The sequence below is a fragment of the Drosophila miranda genome, chromosome 4, assembly GCF_003369915.1.
Source record: "Drosophila miranda strain MSH22 chromosome 4, D.miranda_PacBio2.1, whole genome shotgun sequence".
NCBI lineage: Eukaryota > Metazoa > Arthropoda > Insecta > Diptera > Drosophilidae > Drosophila > Drosophila miranda.
The window spans coordinates 1,997,438-2,014,852 of NC_046677.1; the positions used below are offsets into that span (position 1 = coordinate 1,997,438).

Genomic DNA, 17,415 nt, shown 5'->3' on the forward strand with positions numbered 1-17,415 from the left:
TCTAGATCTCAGAGACTATAAGAGCTAGAGCAACCAAAATTTTGATCGACACCCATGTTATATCGGACCTTAACGAGCTAGTTTTAAAATTTCGCCACACCCCCTTCCGCCCCCGCAAAGGACGAAAATCTGGGGCATCCACAAATCTCAGAGACTATTAAGGCTAGCGTAACCTAATTTGGTATCCACACTTCTGTTAGATCTCACTATAAAACTTATACCCCCTTCCCTACCCCCTACCCCCTTCCCAAAAGGACGAAAATCTGTTGCATCCACAATATTAAAGATATGCATGAATTGAAGATATTGAATGAATGCATTGTTCCAATGACGATGAATACTACATCGTAGTAATTACATCACATTACATTGTAGTAATTATGTAGTTACATCTTTATTCTTAGCTGCTAAGATGATAAGCTCGTCTTTTGACAAAGTTTGAGAAATTCTGAGGAAATGAAATCAATCCGCTCGATTCATCGACGGGTACCCAGAAATCTTCAGCAGATGTATAATTTTGCAATGCAACTCTCATTTTTGTTGTCGACTGAAGTTTCTTCACATAGCGCCATAGATTCGATGATTTTAGGCATGCGTTTATTTCATTGGTAGGCGTTGATCTTGTAATGTGTGTTTAGCGGAAATCGCCAGACAGTAGAATCATAGTGCCTGCAAAATATCTCGAGCTATTGCGTAGATCTTCTAATGCGCCGTTAAGTGCTTTTGAACGCGCCATTATGCATTCGTCGCAGTTGATGATTTTCGATGCTGACAAAACTTTTGCCCCTGCGGAGTTTTTTGCAATATTATAAATACGGTCTTGAATATTTTAAAGATTTAACGGCAGTTTTAATGTCGTATCCCAATGTGTATCGTTTTCTAGTAAATTGAGTTCTTCACATGCTGCACGATCTTGGACGTATCTTTCCATAACTGCATCTTTCAAGATGCGATGCATTTACTGCACCATCAAGTGGCCCGTGTGACGCGCCGGTCCCAGGCAAAACGCAGCCCTCCTCCCGGCCAACCGACCGAGGGGCGCAAGCACTAAACTTGCTAAGAGAACTAAGCATGCATTTTAAATACAAATACCACTACAATTAATTATTACGAGAAAGGTATGTGAGTATTAGTAAATTAATAAGAGGAAGGGAATAAGTGGTGGATATAATCTGGTAGACGGAATTATAATCCGAGCATAAGACCCTAAACGGTTCATGCAAGGAATAATTCGATCTACAAAGTGGAAGGGACAACAATATATAGTTTCTAATGAATCTAATAGAAATTGCGACGATTATGCGTCACCCTTGATCAGGTTAGGTTAGGTTAGGTTGAGGCGGCTGCCGGGCTCGCTCGGAACCCGTCACACTTAGGCCGGTTTCGGCCCGTTGTGATACCGCATAGGATCATTTCCTTCCTCCGTTGTGAGACTTCCTGTCAGCAATTATCCCATCCAGATGCTCTCACAAAGTTCGCTATCCTCCTGGGACATAGTTTGGACATCTCTGAGATGTCGTGTAGAAAGGCTGAGCCCAGGTGCTGTAGCCTTCTTCTGCTGAGAGCTGGGCAGGAGCAGAACAGATGTTCCACTGTCTCCTCCTCTTCCTCGTCTCTACAGCTGCGACAAAAATCGTTATGTGGGGCCCCCAGCCTGTTAGCGTGGGTGCCTATTAGCCAGTGTCCCGTGAGGGAACGTGTGACTACGCTGCACCTTTTCCTGCTTAACTTGAGGAGCTCGGAGGTGCGCTTCATGTCCATGGTCGGCCATGTTTGCCGAGTTGTGCGACATCGTGGCACTGTTTGCCACATATCGTTTTTTAGTCGCTTGTATTGCTCCCTTATAATGAGCTTACAGGTATCCTCCTTGTCTTGGAGAAGGGGGATTGTAGTGCCAGATCTGGCCAGCTCGTCCGCTATACAGTTGCCCTCGATGTCCCGGTGGCCCGGGACCCAAATCAGGCTAATAGCAAATTGCTGAGCCATCTCGTGCAGAGATTTGCGGCAGTCTGCCACGGTGGCCGAGTTCGAGGAAATCGCGCTTAGCGATTTGATCGCAGCCTGGCTGTCGCTATAAATGATTAGCTTGGTTGCCGTGACGGCAGCCGCTTGTAGGCAGTCTAGAGCCTCCCTGATTGCTATGACTTCCGCTTGAAAGACACTGCAATGATCTGGGAGTCTGAAGGAATGCCTTATGCTTAGCTGTTCAGAGTAGATTCCCCCTCCGACTCTGTCGTCCAGCTTTGATCCATCTGTGAAGATGTTTATGGCCCCATCTGGGCCTGGGAGTCCCTCGAGCCATTCGTCTCTGTGAGGGATGATTGTGTCGAAGGGAGTGTCTGTGTACTCTCTTGGAACTTGGTAGTCTGTTTTTGAGGGGACGGTACTGCTATTATTTAATATGGCTGAGTGACCTATGCACTGTGTCACCCATTGATCTGAGTCTCTTAGACGTATTGCTGCTGCTTCTGCCCGTTCCTTTCCTGCGAGGTCAAGGCTCTGTAGGCATAGGATGGCATTTAGCGCATCATTTGGGGTGGTGCGAAGAGCTCCGCTGATGCATAGGGCGGCAGTCCGCTGGACTTTGCCCAGTTGCTTGGTGATCGCCCTTTTTGATAGGGCCGGCCACCACACCGTAACTCCGTAGAGTAGTATTGGTCTAACTATAGCTTGATATATCCATTGGACTATGCTTGGGATCATACCCCATCTTAACCCAATAGCTTTTTTGCATGTGTAGAGTGCAGTCATTGCCTTCTTCACTCTGTCTTTGACATTCAGGTTCAGGCTAAGCTTCTTGTCAATTACCAACCCTAAGTAACTGGCACTGTCGCTAAAGGAGAGCCTGCATTCATGTAGTATTGGTGGGTTGAAGGGCGGGACCTTGTATTTATTTGTGAATAATACGAGTTCCGTTTTTGAGGGATTTACTTCCAGGCCGCGCGATTCTGTCCATTCCGACAGTTGCGCTAGCTTTGTGGACATTAAGTCGCACAGTGTTTGGGGGTATTTCCCCGAGAAGATAATCGCAACGTCGTCCGCATAGGCCACGACATTGCAGCCCCTCCCTTCTAGGTCACATATAATCTTGTTGACTGCTATGTTCCACAGAAGAGGAGACAGGACACCACCTTGCGGGGTGCCTCTGTTGACATACCTTGACTGGGCGGACGATCCCATCGATGATGTCACCGTCCTGCATGTGAGCAATTGATCAATGAGCATCACCAGGTGACGGTCCACCCCCAGGTCAGTCAGGGCTTCTGTAATGGCGCCCGGTACAACGTTGTTGAAAGCTCCCTCAATATCGAGAAAGGCTATGAGTGAGTACTCTTTGTGATGCAGAGATTTCTCTACCGCTGAGATCACTTCATGAAGAGCCGTTTCCGTGGATTTTCCTTTCCGGTAGGCATGCTGTGCGCCTGACAGCAACTGAGGGTGTATAGTTGTCCTCAGTTGCAGCCCGACGAGTCTCTCAAAGGTTTTGAGAAGGAAGGACGATAGGCTGATTGGTCTAAAGTCTTTTGCAGCTGAGTGCGAGGCTTTCCCAGCTTTGGGAATGAAGACTATCTTTGCCTTAAGCCATGCTCGCGGGATTGTACCCACAGCCAGTATCTTCCTGAAGATACCTTGTAGCCAGTTGATGGCCGTATCCCCGGCCTTCTGAAGTTGGGCCGGGATTACCTGGTCTGGGCCTGGCGATTTGAACGGGTTGAAGCTGTTTATTGCCCAGCTTATGTTACGTTTTGTGAGGATGTGATCCATCGAGGTTACCGGTCCCTCTCCTGGAAGATGTGCCGTCTCGATGGTTGTGCACCCTGGAAAATGTGTGTCTAGTAGAATGTGCAGGGACTCCTCACTGGAGTTAGTCCACGTGCCGTCATTCCTTTTAAGATACCCTACCGAGGGGTTAGTTTTTGAGAGAATCTTGCGAAGCCTTGCGGCCTCTGACGTTTCCTCAATTTCCGAGCAAAATTTTTGCCAAGAGGCCCTTTTTGCTTTCCTTGTTTCCTTTTTATATAGTGACAGACTGATTTTGTAGTCTGCCCAGTGGCTCTCCTCGTTCGCGCTTTTGGCCCTGTTGAAGAGGGTCCTGCAGCTTTTACGTAGGATGTCTATTTGTTTTGACCACCAGGAGGGTTTCTTTTTCCCCCTAGGTTTGCTAGAGGGGCATGCTGCGGCGAAGGCTTTGTTGCATGCCTATGTGAACCTGTTCACTAGGCGATCTAGGTCGTCTTTTGTGTCAGGGCATGATGGTGCTTTGGAGGGGAGTAAGTCCTCCAGGGCTGAGCTATAGTTTTCCCAGTTGGCTTTCCTGGGATTAGTATAGTGCTTAGGTTTCGGACACTCGAGGGATAGTGTGGTCTCGATGTATCTGTGGTCAGAGAAAGAGTGGTCATCAAGGACTTGCCAACTCTTGACTATGTCTAACAGGTTGGAAGACACTAGGGTGATGTCAATAACCTCCTGTCGATTTTTAATTATAAAAGTGGGGTCGTTTCCCCGATTACAAATAAATAGATTTGAGTTGAGGATGAAGCTGAAAAGTGACTCACCCCTTACATTTGTATTCGAGCTCCCCCATTGAGTGTGGTGAGCGTTGGCATCGCAACCTTTTAATAGGTCTATGTCCGACCTCTCGCTGTCGCTGGCTAGTTTGCGAACCAGGTCGTTGGGAGGATCGTTTCCCTCATGGGCCATGTAGGACGACATCAGCCTTAGATGTGTCCCTTTCAGCTCTAGGCTTGCCGCCGTGTTGTCGCTATCGCTATAGTTCTGGAGCAGAAAGATATTAAGGTGCTTTCTGGCGAGAATGCAGGTGCGGGTCTTACCTTCATGTTGAGCTAAAATTATCTTGTACTCCTTCGACCCTAGTCCACAAACCTTGTCTCCCACTATCCAAGGTTCCTGGATCAGGGCTACGTCTGCTCCGCTCTCTTCGAGGCGGAGAATAAGAGCAGCGGATGCTGCTTTACAGTGGTGGAGATTGATCTGAAGGAGCCTCAAGGACATCCTTAGTGTTCTCCACCACTGTAATGTCGGCATCCGGATCGTCCTCGACTTCCTCGTGGTAACACATCGCCTCGAAGTCGCATCTCAGCGTGCCATCGGTGGAGTAGCCCTCTGGGTCTATCTCTGTGTGATCGTCGGGTGCTTCGATCTCCGAGGCAGCGTCCTGCTCAACTGGCTTGTCGACAGGACGTGCCTCGGCCGCCGCATCCGACTTGTAGACCTTTACGGTCACAGAGCTGAACCCAAAATTGAGCTCGCCTTTGGCAGCCTCAATCGGGGCCAGCGACTCTTTGTTGAGGACGACCACCGCCTGGTTTGTGGGGCCCTGTGTCGTCTCAACTTTGACCACCTTCCAATCCGCTGTTGGGAGGTGGGGGTTGCATCTTTGCAACATTTTTAGGATGCGCTCCGGCTCCTTCATGGAGGCGGGCACCCAGACTCTCGCCCTTGGTCTACTGGGCACTCCGCTCCAGTCTACAGCGACGTGCTTCGCCCCTGGGTAGACTTCCCCGACTTGCGCTACCGCTGCTTTGTACAGCTGTACGGAGCGCTCGTCTTCACAGGCTACGATTTTTATGCAGCCCTGGTACCAGCCCATGTCTTTGCAGACGGGGGGGGGGGGGGGGGGGGGTCCAGGCTGCTTTTCCAGCAGCTCGAAGCTGCGGTCGGCCAGTGCCGCTTCCACCCACTTCCACTGGTTTCTAGGTATCCGGGAGTCCGCGCTGCCTTTGTCCAGGACGCCAATCAGCGTCCTTTCTCTGGCAATCTGCGCGAATGATGTGTTAGGCAGCACTCTGGAGCGCTTCGGTGTCGGCCCCGGAGTCTCTTGTGAGCGCTGCCTTTTTGGCTGAGGGGCTTCCTTCTTCGGTGCTTCCTTGCCAAAGTTCGGCAGCACCTTCGAGGCCCACTCAACCTTCTTTATCCATTTGTCCGTCGGGCTGGACATCTGGCTTGCGTTCTGCCGACGGAGTATATTGCCAGCACTCCTTCTATCGGCATATGTAAAAGATTTGGCTTGGACACTAGTAGATGGTGACTCATCACCCGCCACTTTACCAGCAGGCAGAGCAGCCGCAGGATTGCATAGCCACTCTGCCAAGGTATCGGTTTTGGGAGCCAATTCACCACCCACCCCGACACCGGGATGGGACCCCTTTGGGCTCTCCCTAGCATCTTCCGCCGCGCAGGTTTTCCCTGCTGATTTGCGGGTCGGGCCAGGGCTTTGGGCCGCTGCCTTCCCCTGTTTGGGATTGCTCCCTGTTGGCATTTGGGGAGTGCCGGACTCATTTTTTTTTGTTTTTAAATTCTTCCATTCTTTTCCCACGAGCTGCAGAGAAGGGGTACGGTCCGTCCGGGCAGAGATCCACGTTGCCCGGATAAGGCATACTTAGAACAGGGGGCTGCCAAGTCCCTGAGCTCTCCGTTAACGACTGGGCTAGTTTTATATACCGGGCCCCCAGCCAGGCTGACTCTCGGCACGGGTCGAATAACACTCTTAGTCCGGCCCGGTGTGAGCTGAATGTGGGGGGTTGGGATGTGGGTAGGTAGTGTGTAGGGATAGGGGAGTGTGTGAGCTACTTTTGCGAGGCGGCACCACAAGCGCATCGTCAGTGTTGCTACTTCGCGAACACCCGCTGGCTGTCCGGGGCTGCTTATTTTCGGTACTCTCCCTAGGGATGTCCGATTATTCGCAGCTGACCTACCTATATGACCTGTATATAGGTAGGTCGTTCGCTATCCGCAACCTGCGACCCGTCCGGTGGCCTCAGCTAGGCCCCCTTTGAGCCACCTCACGAGCTCATCAGACCACCCTTGATCAAGTTGTGCATAAAAACCACAGCAAGCATTTTTCTACGGTTAACTTAAGATGGCATGTTTACTTATAGCAGTCTACTAGAGTAAGATGGTAGTCTGACACCCGCATCCCAGTTAAGGCTCCGTAGAGAGAAGAGTAAAAAGTTTTTCTGGACTGATTCTATACGGTCCTGGTGTATTTTGTACTGAGGGCCGTACACAGGAGCCGTAATCTATGATCGAACGAACTAGCGAGGTATAGAGAGTCTTTGTTAAAATTCCTGGTCGTCAAATTCCTTGTACTGAAAGTTATTGAGATCGGATTTAAAACGAGAATGAAGTGAAATGTCATCCGCATCCGAATACGAGAGTATTTTAACACCGAAGGCAAGTAATTAATAAATAGTGTAAGGGCTCTCATATGGCTTAGATGGCTGCCCTGTAGTACTCCCGAAGAAACCTTGACTGGTGAAGAGAGGGAGATTTTAATTTGTTGGGAATATTGTTCCATTCCCAGTGCGTAGTGACTCAAATTACGTTGACCCACGCACATTAACCAGCAACAACCGCAAAATAGAAGCTGTAGAAGCAAATGTATACATACGACCAAGAGCATCAGTAGAACGCACATTCGGATAACCAGGAACTGCATCGCCATACTTCCGTCGTTTAAATATATTCGATGCAGCATTCCATGTGTAATAGCGTGACATCTCCGAGTAAAGCGATAGTTCGACCGTTATCGTCGGGTTATCTACGCCGATGCAGTGGATAACCGTCGTTCCCAGTGAAGGTCTCCGCCATTAATCTCCGCGGATATCGTTTGGAAAATTGGTCGTCGACCAAGCTAGATGATTGGGGATTGTTGACGCCCCACGGTCTGTGAATCATATTTGCAATTACGACATCATCTAGGTCTAGATCGGCTTCGTGATCAGGAATCTCAGTACATGTCAGTATCGAGTATCTCCAAAGACGCGTCTTGAACACTTTAGTTCGTCAAGGACCTCATTTTATACCCGATACTCAAAATGAGTATAGGGGTATATTAGATTTATTGATAAAATGGATGTGTGTAATCTTCAGAAGGAAGCTTTTTCGACCCCATAGAGTTGATCAGCATATTTTTGATCAGCATCAATAGCCGAGTCGATAGTGCCATGTCTGTCTGTCCGTCCGTCCGTCCGTCCGTCCGTCCGTCCGTCCGTCCGTCCGTCCGTCCGTCCGTCCCTATGAGCGCCTATTGCTCAGAGACTATACGAACTAGAGCAACGACATTTTGTATCCAGACTTCTGTGATATGTCACTGTTACAAGTGTTTTTCAAAACTTCGCCCCGCCCCCACAACGGACGAAAATCTGTGGCATCCACAATTTCAAAGAGACGAGAAAGCCAAAAACGCAAAATCGTAAAGAATGACCATACCTTCTAGACTGCAGAATCGGAACCAGATCGTATTAATATTATAGCCAGAATGAAGAAAAGAATTTCATTATTTCTGGCTCTGTCTCCCTCTAACACACACGTTTCATGGTCGGCCTTGCCTATTGCTAAAAGTGAGCGCTAGAGCAACCAAATTTGGTATCCAAACTTCTGTTAGATCTCACTGTTACAAAATTCTTCCGTTTTCTGAACAGCGATACCAAAAGTTTGAGAGAGAAAGACCATGCGGCAATCATCGTCTCCGATACCAATTCTTGCGCGTACGAATAAATGCGTATCGGGTTAAAAAGAAGAGCTACGGGCCTTGCCATTAAAAATGTTCTAGCTCGTTTTCGAAACAGTATTGTGATCCATAACACCCTAACTCCTGCGTTGCAAGGATTTCTGCAAGGTTAGGTTAGGTTAGGTTGACCCGGACGGCCCTCAGAGGGGACCCCACATAGGCCAGTATGGCCCTTAGTTGTCCGGATAGGGGGGGGGGGGGGGGGGGGGGGGGGGGGGGGGTATGAACCGTCGCGGCACTGTTTAGGGGGTTTTGAAGTCCTCGAGGATCGAGGTATTTTTCGCATAGTCCAGTAGTTGCTGTGGCGTCCTCTTGGAGGCATCTTCCAGTGATGCCAGCACTGGCGCGCCCAAGTACTTCCTCCTTGCCCTTAAAAGAGCAGGACAGTTGCAGATGAGATGTTCTAGGGTTTCGGTTGCCCCAGGCTCGTCACATTTCCTACAACTGTCTCTGTTTGTGATGCCTAGCTATGTTGCATGCGCCGCAGCCAGGCAATGGCCCGTTAATATTCCCACTAATAATCTGCAGTCCTTCCGTGGTAGGTGCAGCAGGTAGTGGCTGAGTTTGTCATTGCGGTCCTTGCACATGATTTTCGAGGTTCTGCAGGCGGTGGTACTCCTCCACCTACTTTCGGTTTGTGATCCGGCCTGCTTTTCTAGATCGCTTTGCAGCGTTCTAAGGGAGACAGGCACGTTCTCGGTTCTCGTATTCGCCAGCCCGATGCCTTCCTTAGCTAGTACGTCCGCTGTCTCGTTTCCTTCGATGCCCTGGTGGCTGGGAATCCAGTAGATCCGCACTGACTTTGTCGTGCTTAGGGTATCTAGTGCCTCCCTGCTCGCCAAGACATTTCTGGAACTGACTGCGGACGACTGCATGGATCTTATCGGCGCTTGGCTGTCGACGAATAGGTTGACCGCATCGTGTGCTCTTTCAGTGAGAAAGTGCTTTCCTGATGGCAAAAACCTCTGCCTGGAATATGCAACAATGGTCCGGTAGCTTATATGACAGCCTTATCTCAGGGTCTGTACAGTATAGGCCCGCTCCTACTCCTCCGTCCATCTTGGAGCCGTCCGTATATATATTGAGGTGCTCCGTTTGGTCTCTTCCGATTTTCCAGTCTTCAGGTCCCAAAGATGCAGTTGTTTTTACGTCGAGGCATGTTTGGGGGGTCATGTAATCAGTTGATCTGTTCATTTCCCTTCCAATTGAACTGCAGGGTATGCGCGTCCTTGTCCTCAGGGTGGCGCTTTTTGAGGCACAGGTAGACGCTACCCATGCCCCACGCCATCTTCCCGAACTTGGGGTATAGCAGATCCTCTGCTTCCTTGTTTATTTGGAGGATCACACATTGGCCCCCCTCGTTGGGTAGTGGGCTACCAATGTGTAGGATCCTCCAATCGGTCGTTGGCACGTCCGCGTTTTGCCGCTGATGGAGCTTCAGCGCTCGGTCCCCCTGGATTGTGATGGGGAAGAGTACCTTCGCCTTGGGCTTGGACGGGATAAGCTCCCGGTCCACAACCTCCAGCTTGGCCCCCTCCCACATCGCCTCCAGTTGGCAGACCGTACGCGTCAGCCACCTTAGGGTTGGATCGTCGTTGCACTTTAGGATCTTAACCCCATTTAGCCACCCAGCACCATCGAACGTGGGCATAGGGGCCGCGGGGTCTTCCTCCATGTGTGCAAACAGTGCGTCGACGAGACGCGCGTACACAAGCTTCCACTGTGCCGCTGACATCTTGCCGTTTTCCTCGCTCCGGTCGATGAGTGCCACGATCAAATGTCATTTGGTCACATCGCTGACCTTCGCTTTCGGTTTCGATGGCTTCTTGGCCACTTTCGGTGGAGGGGCTGCACTCTTGGGCCCGCGTTGCCGCTTGCTCGCCGGAGTGTCTTTAATGGCACTCTGTAGTCGGCCCTCCTCTACTCGCTGCTCGGCCCAGGCTGGCTTGACCTTCTCCTCCTGGGAGATGTCTGCTTTACCTTGCAGCCGGCTTTTGATATTGAGGGCCGCTTTGTATCGTGCTTTGGCCTTCATCCCCTCCTTGGAACGCTTCGGCCCTTCCCTACGCAGGGAGCTGGTGCCTGGTTCCGGCGAGCGGAGAAGGCTCTCTTCCTCCGTCCTGCTCAGAGAGAGCACGCTCTCCAGATCCGTGTCTGTGTCGACTACGGCATCTGTGCGGCTCAACTTGCAGGCTGCCGAGTGAGTTGTTTTTGTTGTTGTTGTTGTGGCAGTAGCTTTACAACTGACTTGGCCTGCTCCCGCCAAGTCTGAGGTGTGACCGCTGGCGACACGCAGAGAGGATTGCTCCTCCCCGTGCCCGCCGGTGGTAACAGTCACGCTTTCCACCGACGTTTGGGTTGACATCCCAACCCGTGCTTTATCCATCTTCGCCTCCATATTTGGCCCGAGGGTCCATACTGGTTCATATTTTTCGGGGGGACCACCCCCTAGCGTTTTAGGCCTGACCGCCAGGTTTCTGCAAGGAGTAACACAACAAATCATAAACTTTGCGTATAAAAACGTAATATTTCCCAGTCTGTAAGCTTGGGCAACAAAATTATAATTATAATTATAATTATTAAATTATTAATTAAAATCACCGAAAACTTTGGGTGACTGTAATTTAATTATGTGTATTTGGCGGGGCGAAAATTATTGCGCTCGATCTCTTTCAATATTAAGAATATTATTTCCTTCACAATTAAATTTCTTATTCTAGCTAATCTACGGTATCAAGAGCGAGAGAGCGAGCTTTAATTGCGCTCCCGCTTTGCCCTAGCCTAACTTACACTAGACTTCATAATTACGATATAAATAAACAATTCAAACGATTAGATGAAGGTCACGCAACACCGCCCTCGTTGAAAGCCTGCACGGCATTGGGAGCGGCGCAAACTTGTGTATGGCCCGCCGAAAAACCCCTCCAGTGCTAGTTCTTATTTCGACGACCCTGACCATGGCGTCCTATCCTTCGTGCGATGACCCTTCCCACGAGCCACTCCTGAGGCGGCAGATTGTCCTTGGTCACGATGACCAGGTCTCCTTCCTCGAGGTTCGGTTGCCGCTGGTGCCATTTGCCCCGAATTTGCAACCCCAGGACATACTCGCGGGACCATAGCTACTAAAACACTTGCCTGACTGACGAGACAAGTCACCATCGCCGCAAGCAACTGAGATTCTCCTGGTACGGAGCCCACAGTGCTGGGGGGCGATGAGCGACCCGCCTGTCAGCAGGTGCCTTGGTGTTAGGGCCTCGCCGTCGCTTGGATCTTGGCTGATGGCTCCCAGCGGCTTCGAGTTCATTATTGCCTCGATGCCGACAAGGACTGTGGCGAGCTCTTCGGCGGTTACGAGCGCGCTGTCTACCGCCCGTAGGAGTAGGCTTCTGGCAGCTTTTACACCTGTTCGCGGCGGTATGAACGCAAATTCGCATCCGTTCTTTGACGCGAAGTCGCGAATTGCGTCCCCTTGCTCCCTGAGCCTGATCCGCAGATCGCTGAGGTGGCGGCTCGCTCTGACAAAGTTCGTCAGTTCGTTGTTGGAATAGACGACTTGGGTATATCCTTGGCGCCCGACGAACCTTTGGCAAGCCAATAAAAAACTATCAGTGGTTAGATCTGAAACTATTTCTATGTGAACCGCCTTGGACGCAAAACAAACAAAAAGCGCAATGTATGACTTGTATGCGGGCCTTCCGCGAGTTTTCAATGTCGTGTGCATTGGTCCACAAAAATCAACCCCGTGAATTGAAAATGAGCGGAGAGCACGGAGTCGATCTGTGGGTAAATTCTCCATAAGTTGCGTCAGCAATCGAGGTTTGCATTTAAAACAGCGCATAGACGATCGAACTGTCTGACGCAGCAGTGGTCAGTCCAACCGCAGTCTTCCTCTTTTCCAGTTGAAGATCTTCGGGGGGTTCGAAATGAGCGTTCGTGGGCCAGTTTTCTGCTTCCTCTTTCAGAAATGATGGTCCTTCGAACCAAATTGACTGAACGATTTCGTCGACGTCACAACCTCTTGAGACAATATCTGCTGGGTTCTGTTTCGTGGGTACATGACGCCACGTAGCATCATCTGACCACTCTTGAATAACAGCCACTCTATTCCAAACGAAAGTCGACAACGACGATGGATGAGACCAGATCCAATGAATAGTTACCTCTAAATCCGACCAATAAACGACTCGTTCAATGGGCACGTTTAATAAGGGCTTGATTCTGTGACAGAGATCTGCGAGAAGGTGAGCGGCATATAACTCAAGCCTTTGGAGGGTTTTGGTCTTGAGCGGCGCTACTATGGATTTAGAAGTCAACAATGATATTTTTTAATCTTCTCCAATTCTACTATGTATATAGACGCCCGCTCCATAGGCTCTAATGGAGGCGTCAGCAAAGGCATGTATTTGAACCGGTGACATCGGATCGGAATACACAAGCCGAGATACGGATATGTCTTCCAATTGAGATAGTGTATTTTTCAACATATTCCACGCTGTTTCCAAATGCAGCGGGAGCTCCTGCAATAGGATCTTGCCTTTTATGACGATAGGACTTAACAAACCAAGGGGGTCACTCTGAATCCGAAATTGTTATGGGTTTGGCTGTGCTCTCAGACGCGGTGATCTCGGGTGAGTTTGAAAACCACTTAGTCAACTCAAACCCTGCGGCCTGAAGAACTTGAGACGCTTTGGACTTAATTGCCCCTAGCTCCTCTACTCATGCAGCACCAGTCATCAAGTCATCGACGTAAAAGTTGGACCCAATAACGTTAGCAGCTCTGGGGAATGAGAGCTTTGCAGACTCACTCAACCTTTTCAAACACCGGATGGCTAAGAATGGGGCTGGTCCAGTCGCATATGTTACAGTGTTGAGCTTGTATAATCTCAAGGATTCAGAAGGGTCTCTTCTCCACACTATGAGCTGAAACTAACGATCCGCTTCGCTCACCATCACTTGGCGATACATCTTTTTAACATCGGCAGTCGGGGCAAACCTGTGCAGACGGAATCGGAGCACTGTCGAGCACCTCTTGAATGGTAGGTCCCACCATCAGAATATCATTCAAGGCCACCTGTGAGGACGTCTTGGACGAAGCATCGAACACGACTCGGAGCTTGGTAGACGTACTTTGGGGCCTCAGAACACTGATTACGTAGTGTGGAGTAGAAGGAATCGTATTGTCAGTAGGAGACATATGACCTAAGGAGAGGTACTCTTCCATGAATTCCAAGTACATTTTCTTCAACTCAGGGTCACGATGCAATCGTCTTTCAAGCGACAAAAACCGCCGTTTAGCAACCTCAAAGGAGTTGCCTAAACAATTTGGATCTGACTTAAACGGGAGCCTTACTTCGAACCGAGCTTCACATAGCTTGTGCTCAGGTGTGGCAATTTTCTTGGTAGATGGCATTTCTTCCAGTGACCAAAACTTTTTCAAGGTCCTATCGATGGATACTAGCAACTCTTCACTGCAACTCAAACTGTTTGTAATTTGAGGAGCAGAACTCCGGGAAACATATTTTCCCGACACAACCCAACCAAGAAGGGTTTTCTGAAGACTTAGAAAGTCAGGACCTTGGTTAATTTGACCAACAGCTAATAATTCAAAGAACGATTCTGCTCCAATTAACATATCTATTCTTTGTGGCTTGTAGAAATAAGGGTCTGTCAGTGGTAGGTTCTCTGGGATTCGCCAGTCAGTCACATTCACTGACTGGTCAGGGTGATAACCTGAAATTGATTTCAGGATCCAAAAACCAAAGGAGAACTCACTACCATTTATTGGCGACTTCACCACTGTGCGTATTTTATCCTTTACTTGAGAATTAGATTCACCAATTCCAAACAAGTTAATACAGGACTCCTCTCTACGGATCTGTAAGCGGTTAGCGAGGTCCTCGGTAATCAAATTTGTTTGTGATACAGAGTCAAGCAGAGCTCTGGCCAGAATCTGTTCACCGCTCTTAGTTCGGACGCTTACAATCGACGTAGCCAGAATTACCCTGTCCAACGCTGTCGCATGCAGAACATGGGACGTGGAAGGTTGATTCTGATTTGATGGAGGAGAAGGACTCTCTTGGGGTGGAGGCAACGCGAGACTATTAGCCGACACTGTGTATCGATGCAATAATGTATGATGTGAGCGGCTGCACACTCGACATTTATTGGCTTTGCATTTTACAACAGCGTGGCCTTTTCGCAGACAATTAATGCATAAGGATGCCGACTTGGCAAGCTCAAACCTTTGCAACACCGAGAGACGCGAAAATGGAGGGCAATTTGACACTACATGGTCTCCTGAATTGCAGTAGCTACAAGTTTGCTGAGTTCTACTGTTGGTGGAAGTGGAAGAACAAGCAAATGAACTGCAATTATGTTGCTTGACTTTGTCCTGCCTTGGCTTCGTCGATTCTTCAGCAGACAGATGCTGGTATCGACGATTCGAGACTTTCTCGAAGTCGGCCCAAAGCGGCAACTTCTCATAAGTAAGCTGTTCATCCCACTTTTGTTTCGTCACTGTGGTCGACTCTGTTCAAAACGAGATGAATGAGCATTGCATTCGAAATTTTTGTATCGTCTCCGATCGACAGTAACGATCCGTAAATCGACGAAACAGTATCGATTATCGACAAAATGCACAAAAATTAATATTGGCCCGACCGACGCGATGATATTATGCAAATGGATTGGTAGGACACAAACACCACGACGCGGGCAACGATTGTGTTTGCATATACTGCAATTTTTTGTGTTACTGTCACACTTTGTTGTTGCCTACAATTAACTTTACAGTCCATCCGTGGGAGCCTTGAAAAATTAGAGGAGTTTTTCTAAATGAAAATCACCGAGAAATTTGGGTGGCTGTAATTTAATTATTTATTGGCGGGGCGAAAATGAATACGCTCGATCTCCTTCAATATTAGCGAACAACTATATTTTCTTCACAATTCAAATCTCTTACTCTAGCTAACCTACGGTGGCAAAGCGGGACGAAATCGCCAAGAGCGAGAGAGCGAGCTTTTATTGCGCTCCCGATTTGCAATAGCCTAACTTATACTAGACTTCATAATTACGATAAAAATAAACAATTCAAGTAGTATGACGATTAGATGAAGGTCACGCAACAGACGGATTGATAGCTGTATTCATAAACTTACAGAGCTTTTAATCTAGATATAACAAAAAAAAAAAAGTTATGAACAATATATATTTTTTTTAACTTTAAGAAATGTTTTGAAAGATAAAATACATAGTTCCTCTTGGATTAAATATCAATGTGATAGTTGGTTCTAAATATGGCACTTATACTATTTTTTGTCTTTTTTCATATTATCTTAGGATTTTCCAGCTACTTTGTATCTTATGAGTATTTGATGCGGCAAAGGGAAAGTCCTAATATCCCATATACTCTTATGGCCGGAGGCTGTGCTGGAATAGCGTCATGGCTAGCTTGCTATCCAATTGATGTAATTAAAACGCATATGCAAGCGGACGCCCTAGGAAAAAATGCTAAATACAATGGATTCATAGACTGTGCGAAAAAGGGCTTTGAAAAAGAGGGTACTCTCTTTTTCTTTAGAGGATTGAACTCTACTCTGATAAGAGCTTTTCCAATGAACGCTGCTTGCTTTTTTGTGGTTTCCTGGATAATGGATCTTTTTAATAAAAATGGAATGGATATGGCAATGAGCTCTGATAACCCACTATATCTTGTAAACTTAGAAAATACGACCCTGGCTAATCTGGGGAACACGTCCTCAAAAATTGAAGAATTAGTAAGGAACATTATAACTGACAACTCTATTTTAGTCCAATTAATTTCCACTCATCAGGACATAACGCCAAACCAATTTACAAATAATATTTATAACGACTCTGATAATTTTAAAAGCCAAATGGAGTCTAAATAAAACTCATAGTAAAAACCCAAAATCTCAATGTTATCCTATTAGTCCGTGCTACTCATCATCCACACTATCCGGTTCTGGTTCTATAGTTGAAATTTTATTTATTCCTTGTACTGAACGAGTACAGGGGGATATTAAATCCGTGTAGATTTATGTAATAAGCATGAGGACACGTTACCGACCCCATACAGTCTATATACTAATATCTTGATAAACATTATTAGTCGTTATAGCCAATTCTGTCACACTGTCTTGTCGCCTAATACTCTGAGACTTAAGGTCTAGATTTTTTACGAAGCTCCTTGCTGTCCGAGCATAACTCCAGGGCATAGCGTTGGCGGACTGTGGGACTGTACGGCTGTCTCAGTAGAAGCATTAAATTCTGTCAGCTGTCGGGAAGAGATGCATCCAATTACATGATTTACTTTTTTGCCACGAACACGGCTTGAATATTTTTTAAATTGAAAATCGTCCTGAATAAAGCGAATTATTTAAGTTTACACTAACCTGCATTCGGACTAATTCACAGTGCCTAAAATAACCAATCTAGACGGAATTTATAATAATAAATATATATTTTTATTTATTAAATAAATATTTTATTTTATTGTTTAATAAAACATAAATTGGAGCGTACAGAAAAAGGACAGAATGTAGAGAAAAAACTAAAGCCTTTTTTTAACAAAAAAAAATATTTTTTTATTATAATTTTTTTAATTTTAATTTTAAAAACCAAAAAAAAATGGTATTTTCTATTTTTTAATTAAGTTATAGTCAAGTAATACAAACAAAATATTTAGAGAGATTATTGTCGCTGTACAAATTGAAGTTGCTATGTTTATTTGCTATGTTTCTACATTTACTTTGAATAACGACAAGCTCTAAAATATGTGTTTTTAACGGGAATACATTTTTGTATTCTTTCTTTATACCATACGGAAAATAAAGATTGCCTTGGGACGGACATTGAAAAAT

The 17,415-nt window shown here is 47.3% G+C and overlaps 1 protein-coding gene across 3 annotated transcripts in view; it reads left to right on the top strand.

The window, feature by feature from the left end:
• The window catches only part of LOC117188768 (mitochondrial basic amino acids transporter), a 160,246-nt gene extending 143,308 nt beyond the window's left edge, over positions 1–16,938 (top strand). For all 3 annotated transcript variants that reach the window (XM_033393129.1, XM_033393128.1, XM_033393130.1), the window contains one exon: positions 15,872–16,938. In XM_033393129.1, coding sequence (XP_033249020.1) covers positions 15,872–16,443 — 572 coding nt within the window. In that variant the 3' untranslated portion in view covers positions 16,444–16,938. The remainder of the gene's footprint in view (positions 1–15,871) is intronic.
• The last annotated feature ends 477 nt before the right edge of the window (positions 16,939–17,415 follow it).